Source organism: Sinohyriopsis cumingii, unplaced genomic scaffold (genome assembly GCF_028554795.1).
Source record: "Sinohyriopsis cumingii isolate HCF-2022 unplaced genomic scaffold, ASM2855479v2 utg001412l, whole genome shotgun sequence".
Classification (NCBI taxonomy): domain Eukaryota; kingdom Metazoa; phylum Mollusca; class Bivalvia; order Unionida; family Unionidae; genus Sinohyriopsis; species Sinohyriopsis cumingii.
In genome coordinates, this window is record NW_028315996.1 from 26,120 (window position 1) to 41,226 (window position 15,107).

Sequence of the window (15,107 nt, forward strand, 5' to 3'; positions counted from 1 at the left end):
CTCTAAGAAATACAATAAAAATATTGTTTACATCTTAAATCACGTATTCCCATCATGACCTCTACAACAACCAATCATTCTAAAATAAAAATGGAACTTATTTAAGTGGTTGATACTAATTATGAATCAAGGTCAGGATTTAGGTCAACACCTGGTGTTTACTGAAACGAACAGTCAAGGTCAAACTATTTTCTGGACAAAATCATCTCCAGTGAATAAATTTACATTACAATAGCATGTACTGAAATATAATACAATTTTAAAACTGAAAAGGCAGACAATTAAATTGAAATAAATATATATTAAATCAGATATAATTAAATCAAATATACATAACAGTGTGGGTATTCAAAGTTTAAGTGGGAAAGTTTGGACTAACTATCTGGTGAAATTTTGCAAAAATGGAAAGAAAAAATATTCTGTTCTGCAGTAGCACCTGATAAACCATTAAAGCCTATTTGTATTCAAACGAACATAATCTAGTTGCGCTAGGTGAAAAAGCAACAAAGGGCATATAATCTATATCGTCTTTTAAGCATGCATCTTTGTATATGTTGCAGAATAAAACCCAGTGAATTACTATAATAATAAACAAAAGTTATTTTAAATAAATTCTGAATATCTATTCACACCAAAAGCACGAACGGTTCTTTTTATAAGCATATCCTAAACTGGTAAATATATAACATAATTTGTTACCCGATGGAAATGAAACGACCAATCTAATGAATGTTAAACATCACGTGTATATTAAGGCACCTTAATAAGCATAATGTGGAGATATGAACTAAGTGAATCCAATATTACTATTATTTACTCTATACTACTACTACTATTAATAATAATAATAATAACCTGTATTTATCTAGTGTCAAATAATTAGCAGACAGTTTACATTATTGTCATGCAGTTGAAGCCAATAGTTAACAAATATACGTGTAATTAGTAAAATATCTATAAAGCTAACTTATACAGCATGCAATAAATACAATCATGATTAATACAAATTATGTAAGGTTAATATGACGTTACATGGATATAGCACAATTACCACCTATTAATGTTATGGGGTCATGCAAATATGCAATTACGACCGCTCATTACAAAATATTTGTAGCGGCATAAAGCTGAAACATTAGGTACTTGTTTATTAAAATGCAGCAAACTCTTCAATAAAACCGTCCCTAGACACACACACAAGATTCCTAAAGAATGCTCTGTCCGAGATCAATGTTTTACTCGACATTATACTGCTTCTGCTAATGTTCTGTACAAACTAAACACGTATTAACATATTCTAGCGCTAAAGTATTTAAGACTTTGAAAGTATGAACAACTTTTCTTTAAAGAAAAGAATCCTTCATTGGCATCCATTTTAGTCTTGAAAAACCTGCTGAAGGTGTTAAAATATCTTTGACATTTATATTCATTCTGGCTGATATTGTTTTTATCTGTATCTGAATGAAAAAGGAACGACTGGGTTAACCTCCGACAGCAAAAATGTAGATAAAATGTGGAAACGCAAAAGTATTGTACACTTATTGGATGCATTAAGACAGAAGACTTCTAACCATTTCTAAAAGACAATTTTCTTTAAATACTCGTGAAATATTGTTTCAAAATTGGTTTGATTGGGATAAAATATTATCAAAAAGGATAAAAAATAGTATGACATATTTAAGTTTCAATTTTCGTAGCATTTGCTTCTAAGTAATTCTCAACATTTGGTCGCTCATTGTGGAGAGCAAATACTAATTAGTTTTTTCCTAAAGTTAAGCAAAGTTTCTTGTCCTACGTCAATTTGATTGTACATTGCAAATCTGCATTGTCTCTTACCAATTGTAATATATTTCTCGCTAATATATTGTGATGAATTATTTTAGATTCTTTGTCAACTTGTATTACTATTTACCAAATTTGAAGTGGTTTCTCTGTATTAAAATGCAAACAAACAGTGTTGGAATGAATAAGGTTTTGACCCTAAAGAGCTTGTATGATATATAACGTGATTAAAATTAGGGAACAATTTGACAACAAACGCGAACTACATAAACGGCAAATCAGATAAGTAAAAGACAGTATGATTACATCACATGTACAAATAGCACATGAAAGGGGCAGCATATTTATCATGTACAAAATCATTGGAAGACAATTTACATATATATTCTCGATGAAATTGCAAAAGTCAACAGACAATATGAAAACGCACTGCAATATATAAGACATATTGAAAATTATATCGCTAAGATGTATCGACTGGACAAATATACAGGACGACAAAACGAGAACAACAAATGAGCACTAAATATATTTTAAGGTCAAGGATCGAAAAGGATGTTCAAATCGATTTCAGACGTTACTTAGGACTTTTTACTCTTATATATCAATTTTGTGATCGTAATAACGAATTTAACAAGTACAGATTTTTCATTAGGTCAAGGCCAGTCAGAATGTTGATTAGATTATTGTACAAGGCAAACGTTTTAATTCAACAAAGAAAAGAAAAATAAAGACAAAAATTGGTACAGTCAATCGTTCTCTGATATCTGTTATATATTGTTTGTATTACGATTTAATTCATGATAAAATTACATTGTAAAAACTGGCATCATGTAAATCTTGCCTCGTCATGTTTTTTTAAGGTAACTGTATACTAGATAAATATAAGTTGCCTCCTTGCAACGCCACCTATGCGGGGAAATGCTCCTGCTCTCTATGTGTATTATTGTCAATATCCCTTGGAAAGGACTTCGTGTGGAGGAAAGACGGCATATTAAATAATTACGATGATTTTTGTATTTCCAAAAGCACTCATCCAAAATAATGATTGGTGCATATTTTCTAAATGTTCGCCACATTTAATTTGTCTTCCATTTACTTCTTTAAGCATGGAACCCCTGTGCAACACCTTTTCTCATAATTGGACCATCTTCGTGTGCGAACACTGCAGGCCATACGATATACTCTACATTATCACCTGATTTTGTGTATGGCATAAACCTTGACCTGTCGAAAAGACTAATCACTGGTTTATTATCATTGGCGACAGCGCTTTTTTCCATTTCACCAAAGTCCAAAAGCATTGGCGGATTCTTGATGCACATGAACCAGCAGATACGTACACAGGCATCGATGTAAAAAGCCAATGGGCTGGATGTATCTGTTTGAAAACTGTCAGATTGAGTCCGAAACCTTTCCTTTACTTCCTATATGATAAGAAATAAAATTGATGTAGTGACTAACAAATCAATGAACTAAACTGACATAATGAAACAAAATTGCAAATTTGAGTGCGATCATTTTTCACTACTAGTCCTTGCATCAGTGAATGAATATATATATATATATATATATATATATATATATATATATATATATATATATATATATATATATATATATATATATATATAAGTGGGGAATATAAGATACAAAAGAAGGTACCTCGATATTAGGATGGACCACTCATTACTTGAAAATAATATATAAGCAAGTGCGAGAGAAAGGATCTTCGATGTTGTAGTGGTCAGCTGATATTAGTTGTCACGATATGAGCATTGTGATTATTTCTTATAGAAATTTAAAATTTCTATGAATTTGTTTAGTCTGATATTAAATATGCTAAATAAGCGTGGAACGCTGCCATACAATGCATATAACGTATTAAATCTGTGGGTTTTTTTAAAATTAAAATATATTTTCTTAACACCATTATCATGCGAATGAATCGTCTCTTTGTTTGAATTGGATGTCATCGTATGTTCAGTTGGTACACCTGCACCATAAATGTTACCTCTTGAACACGAGCAATGTTACATTTTGACTTCGTCGTTCGATATTCACTCATTTTCTTCTCGATTTCCTGTAGCTCGAACTCGATGGAATTCTATGGAATAGAAAAAAAACCAATGTGTTTTAACAGATCAGTGTCTGACAACTTGTGTAAGCAGGCCTGAAAGATATAAAAAGATTTTAAAGTACTAATAAAACTTTTGATGGAAAATAGTTTCTGGCATTTCCTTCTCCATCAAAAAATATCATGTAACAGGTGTCATTCATAACACTGTAAAGGGTAATGGTAGATATCGATCTAAACGTCAACATGCAAATAATGATTCATTTGAGATATTAACATGAGTAGGAAATAAATACCTTGTCTAAAATGATATCTGCATATACCATTGTGTCAATCAGAATTAAAAGTGCGTGTGCATGTGAGTGTTAACATACTCTGTTTTGTTTGGTATTTCCTGATACTAAATGCAATGTTTCCACTATTTGGAACTTTCTTTATAAATATTGTTTCGTATATTGTAGATAAAGTGGTATGATTAATAGGTTTCTTGTTTCCACAAATATTAATTCAAAGTCAAATATTTTATACAGTATATATTTATAAAGAAATTGACCGATTCTTTGTGGCTTTAGTTTCTCCATTGTTTAGGACCGTTTACAATAATTATAATTTGGTACGAATTGAGCATTTGTTCCCATTTGTACCATACTGCATTTACCCGCAACAGGTTAATCCTGATGTTTTTCAATGGACTGGTGAGATACCAGATGGCGATGATTATAGATGTAAGATTCAATTAACTAAAGAACAGTGTGCATGCAGTGTATCGCATTAAAGGAGCAATAAATTCAATGCATATAACTGAGATTTAACATTTAACACAAACAGTGATACACACAAACAAGCATCGGATACTAATGAAATTTAGAATGTGTCATAAGTTAACATAGACTTCATTGACGCATCGATAAACTATTGAAAGACATGACTTTAAGATTATTGTTTGCCAGGAAACGTCTTATTCTCAACGAATTCAGTTTTTGACCTTTTCATCAAGATTTAAATGTCGATGGGTTCTCTTCGAAACGGCAAATATAACGTAAGACAAAGACGAGAATGTAACTAGTTTGAAAAACCATGTATGTTCCAATCATACACAATTTCGTCACATAGATTGCCAGCTATTAATTTTCGTCAACATATCAACACGAATGACATGGTCCATCTAATATGAAGTACTGTATAAAAAGCAGGTGCTAAAGCAAAAATATTTGAAACAGAAATCCGTTACTGGGAATGTAATATTTCGATGAGATAAACGCATATTTATAAAGTACATTGATTTGTTTGGTGTGCTCCAACATAATTTATAATAAAACAGGAGTATTTCCGATCCGCTTGATTTTCTTATCACACTTTTAATATGTGCATCGTAAAAGAAGAATCAGGATCTGAATCACCTTCCAAGGAGGAACTATAGTCTACAAAGCTGGAACTTAGAACGTAGTAAAGCGTTCAACAAACGAACATGTCGTCATTCTTTCTGAATCACACATTTAAATATTCCCAGTAATGCCTTGACAGTGGATGTAGTTATCGCTCTTAGCAAGTCGATATTTTACGCGAGTTAACGTTGTCTATTGTGTGTTTAAAATTAGTGCTGCACTTTCTGTCTAACAAAACATTTGCTTAAGCTAGATGGAGAGGATGAAGACGTTGCTGAAGAGTATCTGTCCACATCAAGACGGTTTGTAGGTGGTTTGGTTTTCTTTTTTTTTGTACATATATCTCGGAGGAACATAATTATTTGAATAATATACATATTTCAATGATATGTTTACTTACCCCACGAGTTTCTTAACTTGATATAATTTATGAGTATAAATATATTTTATGAAATGTAGTTCCACTCTTTCGATTGTGAAGTTACGGGATAGAGGATATAAAGACGTTTCATATTATACAGTAGGTAAAGATCATTTGAGGCTGTCTGACTTTCTGTAGCTAAATAGGAAATGTTGACATCATAAACGATAAATAGGTCACGATGTGACAGGTTAAGAGATGAAAATAACTATTACTACTGGTAGAACGGCTTTTCTCAGCACACGCATACCTCGTCATATAGTCCTGCATAAGACAACAATGCCTGCCGTAGAGTTGTCGCCTTTTCTTTTGTTGAGGAGAGACATATGTCATACGTTTCCTGTGAAAAAATGACATATTATAGTATTGCCTATGGGTAACGTTTTAGAAATGTTCATAGGAGCTGTCGTACTACATTCATTATTATCCTTATCACCTTGACGATAGCAACTTACCTGGGTTGTAGTGTACAGTACAATTTGAACGTGATTCCAACTGATTATCCTAATGATTACAATAGTCTATAGATATTGACAGAGATAGAACACTAGCTATATTCTCACTAATGCACTCATGGCAGGATACAAGAGCATTAAAACAAATTATAAAATGACTGGCACACACACACACACACACACACACACACACACACACATATATATATATATATATATATATATATATATATATATATATATATATATATATATATATATATATATCTTATATAAAGGAAGCATCCCATCCCGAAGAAAAGAAATCCCGCACACTCAATAACGTCCCTCTCAATAAAACCTTAAACAAAAGAAGACAAAGAGAACGCCCCAAAACATAAAACACAAGAAAGATATTATGGCGCTGTTATAAATCTGTTGCAGAGACTCTAGCGAAATGATGCAAAGACTTTAAGAAAGAGCAAGGTCACTTGTGAAATTTAAAATGGTCTTTCTTGCACAATATATACATATTATTTACACTGATATCTCTTCTATCTAGTGAAAATAAACTAAAACGTCAGACCCAACAGTATATAAATAAATGACACATTACAAGAACACGCTGCTGTTAAATGGTCAACTATATGTTAAAATTATTAGGTTACATTGACGCACTGATAAAATAGTCATTGCCGTGGAAGTCAGTATGTTTGGACCAATATTACTTTTGTTGCCAGATATTGATTCGGGAAAATATTCAATCTCAATAAAAGCAAACCATACAAAATGACACTTAAAATGTGTATAGGTTCACTCTATCATCATAACATTAATATAGCTCTGCCATCATTACATTGAGAGCTTCCGCCTCGGAAGCAGGAGGTCTTGGGTTCGATCCCCGACCGAGTCATACCAAAGACTTATAATAATGGTACTAACAACTGCCTCGCTATGTGCCCAGCATTAAATGGTTAGTGTTAGGACTGGTCGGCCTGATGTCAGGATAATGTGACTGGGTGGGACATCATGCTGCATGTCTACGGCAGTGCTAGACATCGTAGCGATATAACTGAAAATTTGTTAAAGCTACGTTGAAAATCCTAATCTCTCTCTCTCTCTCTCTCTCTCTCTCTCTCTCTCACACACACACACACACACACACACACCAACACTACACTATACTAAGTTTTGAAATGAAAAGATACAACACAAACGAGGCAGACATACAGTCACAAAGCACAGTGCGGAGAAGAACATTTTCATTGCTTAATATATTGTTAAAAAATACAACTACACTGGTAAGTAAAAACCGTGAAGGAAAGGCACAATTGACATACTTTGACATCTGAGGACGGAATCTTGGTCGCAGAGAAAAACACTCTGTGAAAATGAGAACAAAACTCGATGCTTAAAGTATATCTCTATAACTTAGATCAAATCATAATCCGCGTTAAAAGTAAAAGTAAACAAATGTTCATCGATTAAGTAAAACGTCACAGTTTGGGCATAACATATAAAGGCATAAGCTGCTGTGCCAAAGCATCACATATGTTATGGAATCAAGAAGGGACATGGACGGTGACGATCTTACTTGGCACACTGTTAAAATAAGTAATTAAATAAAATACAGGTTGAAAAGGCGAAATTAAATATAGCATGTACATCCCAAAGCGCAGATGCTGACACACAAAGGGGGAGATTGTTTCATGTAGAAATTTTTATGTATGTATGTATGTATGTATGTATGTATGTATGTATGTATGTATGTACGTACTTACGTATGTATGTATGTATAAATATGTCTCTGTCTGTCTGTCTTTCTATATATATTTTACTATTTACAAACATCAACAAGAAGAATTATATAATAGATCAAGATATTGTGATGCAAAGATTGCATTGAATATGTTCTGAACTTGACAATAAATGTGAAATGTGACATATTGTGATACATATTAAATTTATTTTGTGTGCTTGACCTTTGCTCATTTATGTCTTTACTGATATTTGCATTCACGGTCTATTCTGTTAGAAACTAAAATGTTCTGGAAATGAACTTCTGACCCATATCATGATAATTTAATTGTGTCTTAGGTTTTTATATACATGTGTATTTAACAACATTATTCACTGTTCATTTTAATTGCAGTTTGGAATTGTTTACTGATGAGATAAATTATCTACTTAAATTATGCATTGGAGTCAAAAAGTGCTAATTAACATTTCGGACTAAATCACTGCTTTGGAATTATTGTGAATACATTCAAAGACATTCTAGATTATATCATTAGGATACACTAAATCAATTGGTACATCAGCACTTCCAAAACATTGAAGACAATTTAGGATTATTTATGATTTATTCCCTTTGAATTTTCACTTTGTAAATTAAAGAAGTAAATTTTTGTTGAATTTACTAAACTAACTAAATTTTGATTCCTTCTTTATTTAGTTTTAGACCTTAGATTCGTAATAGAAATTTGGACCTCATCCGTGTTATGAATTTATTTAAAATACTTGAAATTAAATTGACATAATTTTCATTGTCCATGGTAAAGAGATTACTATTATATATTTAAAAATCCTAAGTGAGACAAACAATCAGTCACGAGTCGTCTAAAGTAGAGAGTTGTGTTTTAAATTTCTACCCTGCATTGGTTAGGGTGTCGAAAAAGGACATGTTGCTTTAGCTTGTTAGACAATGTGATCGTTCGGAAGCTAAGGATTCTGAAACAAAATATGAGTCAGAGATTGCAGAAATGAAACGTTGACACTAGGCACAGTAAGGACAAACGTAAATTGATTGCTGATGCAACATAATTTCAATGACCTTTTAAACTTTTCTGGTTTTCGTTAAATCGTGCAAGCGGTTGGCTATCCTAAATTCCTTGCTTAGTTTATGTTCTACTGGCCCAGCGTCAAAGTAATTATTGGATTTTTCCCCCTAGCAGGATCGTAAGTCATGCTTGGGTGGAATTACTTCAGATCTATGCTGCTGTCATTTAATTTGAATGAATCACCATCAGTTCAACATATTTTACATTCAGACTTCAGTTTTCTTGAATGGAAAAAAAAAACAAAAGGCAATTTATATACTAAATTAACTAATTCTGATTTTTGGCTTTTGAAAACAAGGAGAATAATATCGTAACTAGATGATACTATATATACTATCCAGTTTAGCTGCTTCTGATCCTGCCAGAATCGTATTACACAATGTAATCTGTATCTTTCCAGATCGTTATCGTTGCCAAACATGGAAGTACATATACAAACATTGTATAGTGGGTTGTGTGTGATCAAAAATTTTCAATAAACTTCATTTCAGCTTGCTAGATAATTTAATATCTAAATCTACTGCAGTGTTAAACACAGTGGCTTGATCAGGATAGGGTTCTGTGCTTATTGCTTCAAATACTCTGAACTCGGTTGCAGAGGAACAATCACCACGGGTAGTCTTAAGTCAGTGTTGTGTTTCTCCCTTAATACGAAGTCTACTTAAGTATTAACACATTACAATTAGAGTCTATTGTTTTATGACTGAAGTCTCCTCTTGATGTTCCTCTGATGCCTACAAAACAATATAATGTCTAAGTAAATGACTAGTTTGGTTATTCTACTTTAAATTATTAGTCCGTTATTAAAGTTAGGAATTTATATTCAACAATGTAAATCAATAATATATGAAGTGGCCTTTTTATGCAAATAGTTTGATCCTTCTTGTTAGGTGTCTGGCATTCATATGCAATTCTCTGCCGATTGTTTTCTGTAATCCGTTCATGTTCACTTCAATAGGGCATGACATCATCAATAAAACAAACTTAATTTATAGCTCACATAATAACTGGTTGCACGTAACTATTTTACTAAAAATGACCATACCTCTAAGCGATTCTCAGTCTACTCCATTCTTACCTTTAGAATCTGAAGGAGCAGCTTCACTGAAAGTTCCATCGTTTTTCCTTCTTTCGTTGTAAGATGTACATATGCATCTGTCCACTCGTTGTCATACATTTCTGAAAATTGTTCCACTAGCATTTCGGGCCTATTATCGTCACTTAGATCAGTAACATTTGGATTGTTGTCTGTCAACTTCATGGCTCCAATTTCACTTAGCCTGCATCGATATTTACAAAATATTAGCATTGAAGTGTATGTATGTATATATGTATGTATGTATGTATGTATGTAATGTTTTCTCCGTTTGAGTTTCGTTTTACCTGTTTAATAACTTATTCTTTTCTTCTGTCAGTTCTTTGACACGAACCTCCAACTGTTCTATTTTTTGTTTGTATTCGCCTTCTGTTTTGGCTTGTTCATGGGGATATACACTGCGAGGTTCTGCTTTCAGAATTCGTTGTTTGTCTTCTTCAACTTTTGTTTTAATTTGAGATGGTCTGAAAAAAGTTATTTATTAAATATCAGAGGATTCAACATAACAAAGCCAACGTCATACATCGGTATTTATTTTACGCCAATGTAGGAGTGGAAAGGTGAGATGGACTTTTCCATAAACGTTTCGTTCGTGAAGTAAATGGAAAAGCGTGGAGATTGATTCGTAATTTATTTCGATATGTTAGGGCCGTTGTACTGCTGAACGGCCAATATTTGCAACCATCCTCACTAAAATGAGGTCACGAAAGGACATTGCCAGTGTGGCTATTTTTGGTCATGATAAATTACCTAATATATTTATTCGAGTCAATTAAATCTGGAATACAAGTTGGTACCATAAGCATCTCATGTGTTCTACTAGCTGCATCTACGACCATTCCATCCTCATCGTTTATTGACATGAGTTGTTAGCTTCGGAAAACCATTACATTTAAATAGTTGTTACGATACAATAATGAAAAAAGCTATATTGACATATGTTCCAAGAAAAGAATCCTGAAAGAAAAGTCGTTCATACTCGGAGATAAGCCCTTTTCTGTTGTTATGTTACTCTCTCTTCAATCATTTCTAATACTGATCCAGTGACAAATACTGGTGAAAAAGGAAGATCAGTATTTTGTTCTTTTGTAGTTATTGACATAGTAAAGGATGGTTTGAATCCAGTAAACAGTGCTAAAACCTGGTGAAAATAGGTTTGCCTGGTACAATATATGGATGCTAATTGTGATTAAATTTGATGCCGTCATGGATATGTGACCATGAAGTCTATCAAAGAAACATCACACGAAGAATGATATATCTTAATCAGCGCTCGATTCAAGAGACAACAATAAGCAGTCGTGAATTGTGGTCAGTTAAGGGATATGTTGATATAATTAAATTAGGATTCTTTAATACAATCTGAGTTGCTGAAACTTTTTTATCACCGAAAGTTGTATTCAACAGACGTATTCTTGATTTCCTTAGGCATACGTTTGAGACTATTCTTTAAGATATATAACTTGTTGTTGGGAAATTTCAGCTGGGAGTCTTTTTCTACTTCTACGTGAACACCCTCTAATTTGTGACGAAACCTACTCGGAAAGGGAATATTAAAACAATTCTTAAGTGTTCGGAAGAGGGAATGTGGAAATCTAAACTAGAATCGAGACCTGAACTTTTCCATTATGTAAGTGTTTATATAGCTATTCAACCACTTGCTGTCTAGAAGCTTGGAAAATGTTTACCTGATAATACTTGGTCTTTTATGACAAAGAATAACTGTAAACATTGTAAAAGATTGGTTGCAGACAGAGTCAATTATATGCTTGTTTTCTGACAAGCCCTAAACGATGAAAATAATGTTTATGTTTGAGTAAATAATAGACGCAATGGACATAATACACTCATGCTCGCGATCCTGTCAGGGCAATATTAACTTTACGGCAAACGTTTATGTGCTTGGTGGCAGAAGGATTCGAATGAATATACTGATGACCAAATGACCAAATGAACATTAACATTATATCTGCCAATATTCTTGCACATTATATTAGGTCATTAGAGCCATTATTGACAAATAGTGGATCCGCAGTATCCAGAGCTAGAGGCAAAACAAAAATTGATTTAAAACGTGATAGTCAAATGTAAGTAATTCCAATTCTTCCATGATGCTTGCATTTTCTGTACCATGTTATTCATGATCTTTGTTCTATTTATATTTCATTTCTGGTGCGTTTTCTAGCTCATGTAATTATATGTGTTTCCTCAAAGTGTTACATTTCTAGGGCACGTTCGTACCCCTTTCCCATATCTTTGCATTCTTTCGCGCATACATATGTAAATGCATGCACACACACACACACACACACACAAACACACACACACACAAAACACACACACACATACACACACACACACATACATACATACATACATACATACATACATACATTCATACATACATACATACACCTTTACTAATGTTCATATCCGTTTTTACTTTATACCTAGTTCATCTATATAATAATTTATGTTTAATATGCTTTTCTAGTTTCTAACAGCTATATTGCATATCAAATATACTGTAAATATTAATAACATAGTGTACCGCATGTGTATGTCTAAATCGTTTGATGTTCTTAAACAAAGTCTTATTCTGAAGATAAGGCATTTTGCTATTTCCGTTGTTTTCCATTTTATGTTGTGATATTTAGGAAATTGAGAAAGAAATTATAATTTTAATATATAGAGGACTAATGACAATCATTGTACTTTTGCAAATATATTACATGTTTAGTCTGCTGTATATTTGCTAATGCCACTGTAATATTCCTGTTTCAATTATGTAATTTTGAAAATGACTGAAGGTAATATCTTATGAAGAGAAAATATAGTCATACATACATACATACATACATGCATGCATGCATGCATGTATGCATACATACATACATACGATGTTCTGTTTCCATCATTTATTTGTTTTGTATTACCGGTTTGATAACTGAATCTTATCGTTTGTCAGTTCTTTGACACCAGCCTCCAACTCTCCTATTTTGTGCTTGTATTTCTTTTCTGTTTCGGCTTCATGGTGGAGAGTTTTGGTGCAAGATTCCACGTTAAGAATCCGTTTTCTTTCTTTTTCTTCTTTTTTGTCGTGTCCTTCTTTCTTAACTTGAGCTGGTCTGAAAAATGATATTAATTAAATATCAGACGATGTAATATAACAAAGCCAATGAAATATGAAGATATATTTATGTAAATGAAGGACTGGTGAGGTATGTGGTAAAGGAAAATTGAGATGACGTTTTCTATAAGCTTTTCCCTGCTTGACAAAATGGAAAAGCGTAAAGATGGTTTCGTTTTTATTTTCGATATGTTATGCCCCTAGTTTTGCTCGACGAGAAACAATCGAAAAAATACTCAGTAACAACGGTTCGGTCAAGGAAGTACGCTGTCAGCGTGGTTAATCTTAGTAATGATAAATTACTGAATAGCTTTATTGTAGGCAACACAATCTGGAATACCTATTACATCTTAAGCATCCCATGCGTTATACTAGCTGACGACACGACATTGCTATCCTTATCATTTAATGGCACGAGTGCCTTGCTTCGGAACCTCAATGACAATGCATCAGTGTGGAGATTAAGATACAATGCTAATGAAAGGAATATTGTCATATTTTCAAAGAAAGCAATCCTGATAGAACATTTTAAATGATCTGAGATAAACAGATTCCTATAGTTTCGTCAAAATATATGCTGGGGTTAATTTCGCATTATTTTCGAATATTCCTACAGCCACAAGTGCTGGTGAAAAAGGAATATCAGTATACAGTTCAATTGTAGTGATTGGCATAGAAAAGGATGGTTTAAATCCAGTTAACTTTGCTAAAATGTGGGCGAAATAGTTTGTCCTGGGATGGTGTATGGATGATAATTGTGGTCAAAGTTGGCATTGTCGCAGAAACATGACCTTTTAGTATGTCTAAGACAAGCTGCAAAAGAATTATATGTCTTGATCCGCGCTCAAGTTAAGATACAACAGTAAGCAGTCTTGGATTGTAGTCTGTTGAAGGGAACCCGATAGTTCATTTAAAACGTGCTAGTAAAAACTAATTCAAATTCTTCCAAAATGTTTGCATTTTCTTTAGCATGTTATTCTTGATCGTTGTTCCTTTGATATTTCATTTCCTATCTGTTTACTCGCTCATGTAATTATATATGTGGATTTCGCAAAGTATTCCATTTTAATTGTATTTTTGTACTTTATTGTTACGGATATCTATGGTATATTAACTTATAGTATACTGTTTATTATGTCACTTGAGTAAATGTGATTTGTCATTATAACACTACAGAACGCACTTTAAATCTGCGGTCATGTTGCGAGTGTAGTATACTTGTACAATACGTTGTGAACATTCCATTAATGAATCAAAATCGATTGGTAAGTTTATATCGACATTTAGTTCCAGCAAGTATGCCAGTCATTATTTGAATGGAGATCATGTCAACATAGTGTGATTCTAGGGGGTACATTTATACTGTATAAAAGGCACGACTGCTGAAGCCGCTGACTGGACAAAAATAATAACAAAGTTGTAGACGACGAAAGTAAAGTGATTTAAATGTGTTTATTTAATACATATTAGGTGTCTATATTAGAGACTTAAAACACTGACTTATCATTCTTCAGTTATATTGAACATTTGTAAGAGTGATGCGATTAAATTGGGTTTATGTTATAATTTGTTCTTTGAAATTTCAGAAAGGAAAAAGCCCAGTATGCTGAACAGACAGTACCTTAAGGAACTATTATTAAATTATTCAAGGACTTTAATATTTAAATAATTACACTGGACTATATGAAACATTCAGGGACTTTAGTGGCTTTTAACTTTCATTGGATTACCTTGAAATAAAACTTCTGCATAATTAGAACAGTGATTTTTATTGTTGCTAGCACATAAACACATATGAATCCCCTTTTCTAATACCTTTGGATAGTTTCCGGATAATTGTAAAATTTATAGTAAATTTAGGATAATATTCTAGGAATTCATATACTGTAAGTTATTTGTAATTCATTCACTTTGTTTGATTTTATATATTAGGGAAATTAAT

At 32.7% G+C, this 15,107-nt stretch overlaps 1 protein-coding gene across 2 annotated transcripts in view; it reads right to left on the bottom strand.

Annotated features, from left to right (window-relative positions):
* Nucleotides 1-281: 281 nt before the first annotated feature.
* LOC149772522 (uncharacterized) overlaps nucleotides 282-15,107 on the bottom strand; it is a 52,818-nt gene continuing 37,992 nt past the window's right edge. For both annotated transcript variants that reach the window (XM_089947676.1, XM_089947677.1), the window contains 6 exons: nucleotides 12,972-13,163; nucleotides 10,323-10,499; nucleotides 10,018-10,219; nucleotides 5,916-6,005; nucleotides 3,797-3,889; nucleotides 282-3,209 (listed from right to left, as the gene is read on the bottom strand). In XM_089947676.1, the coding sequence (XP_089803802.1) occupies nucleotides 2,886-3,209; nucleotides 3,797-3,889; nucleotides 5,916-6,005; nucleotides 10,018-10,219; nucleotides 10,323-10,499; nucleotides 12,972-13,163 (1,078 nt within the window). In that variant the 3' untranslated portion in view covers nucleotides 282-2,885. The remainder of the gene's footprint in view (nucleotides 3,210-3,796; nucleotides 3,890-5,915; nucleotides 6,006-10,017; nucleotides 10,220-10,322; nucleotides 10,500-12,971; nucleotides 13,164-15,107) is intronic.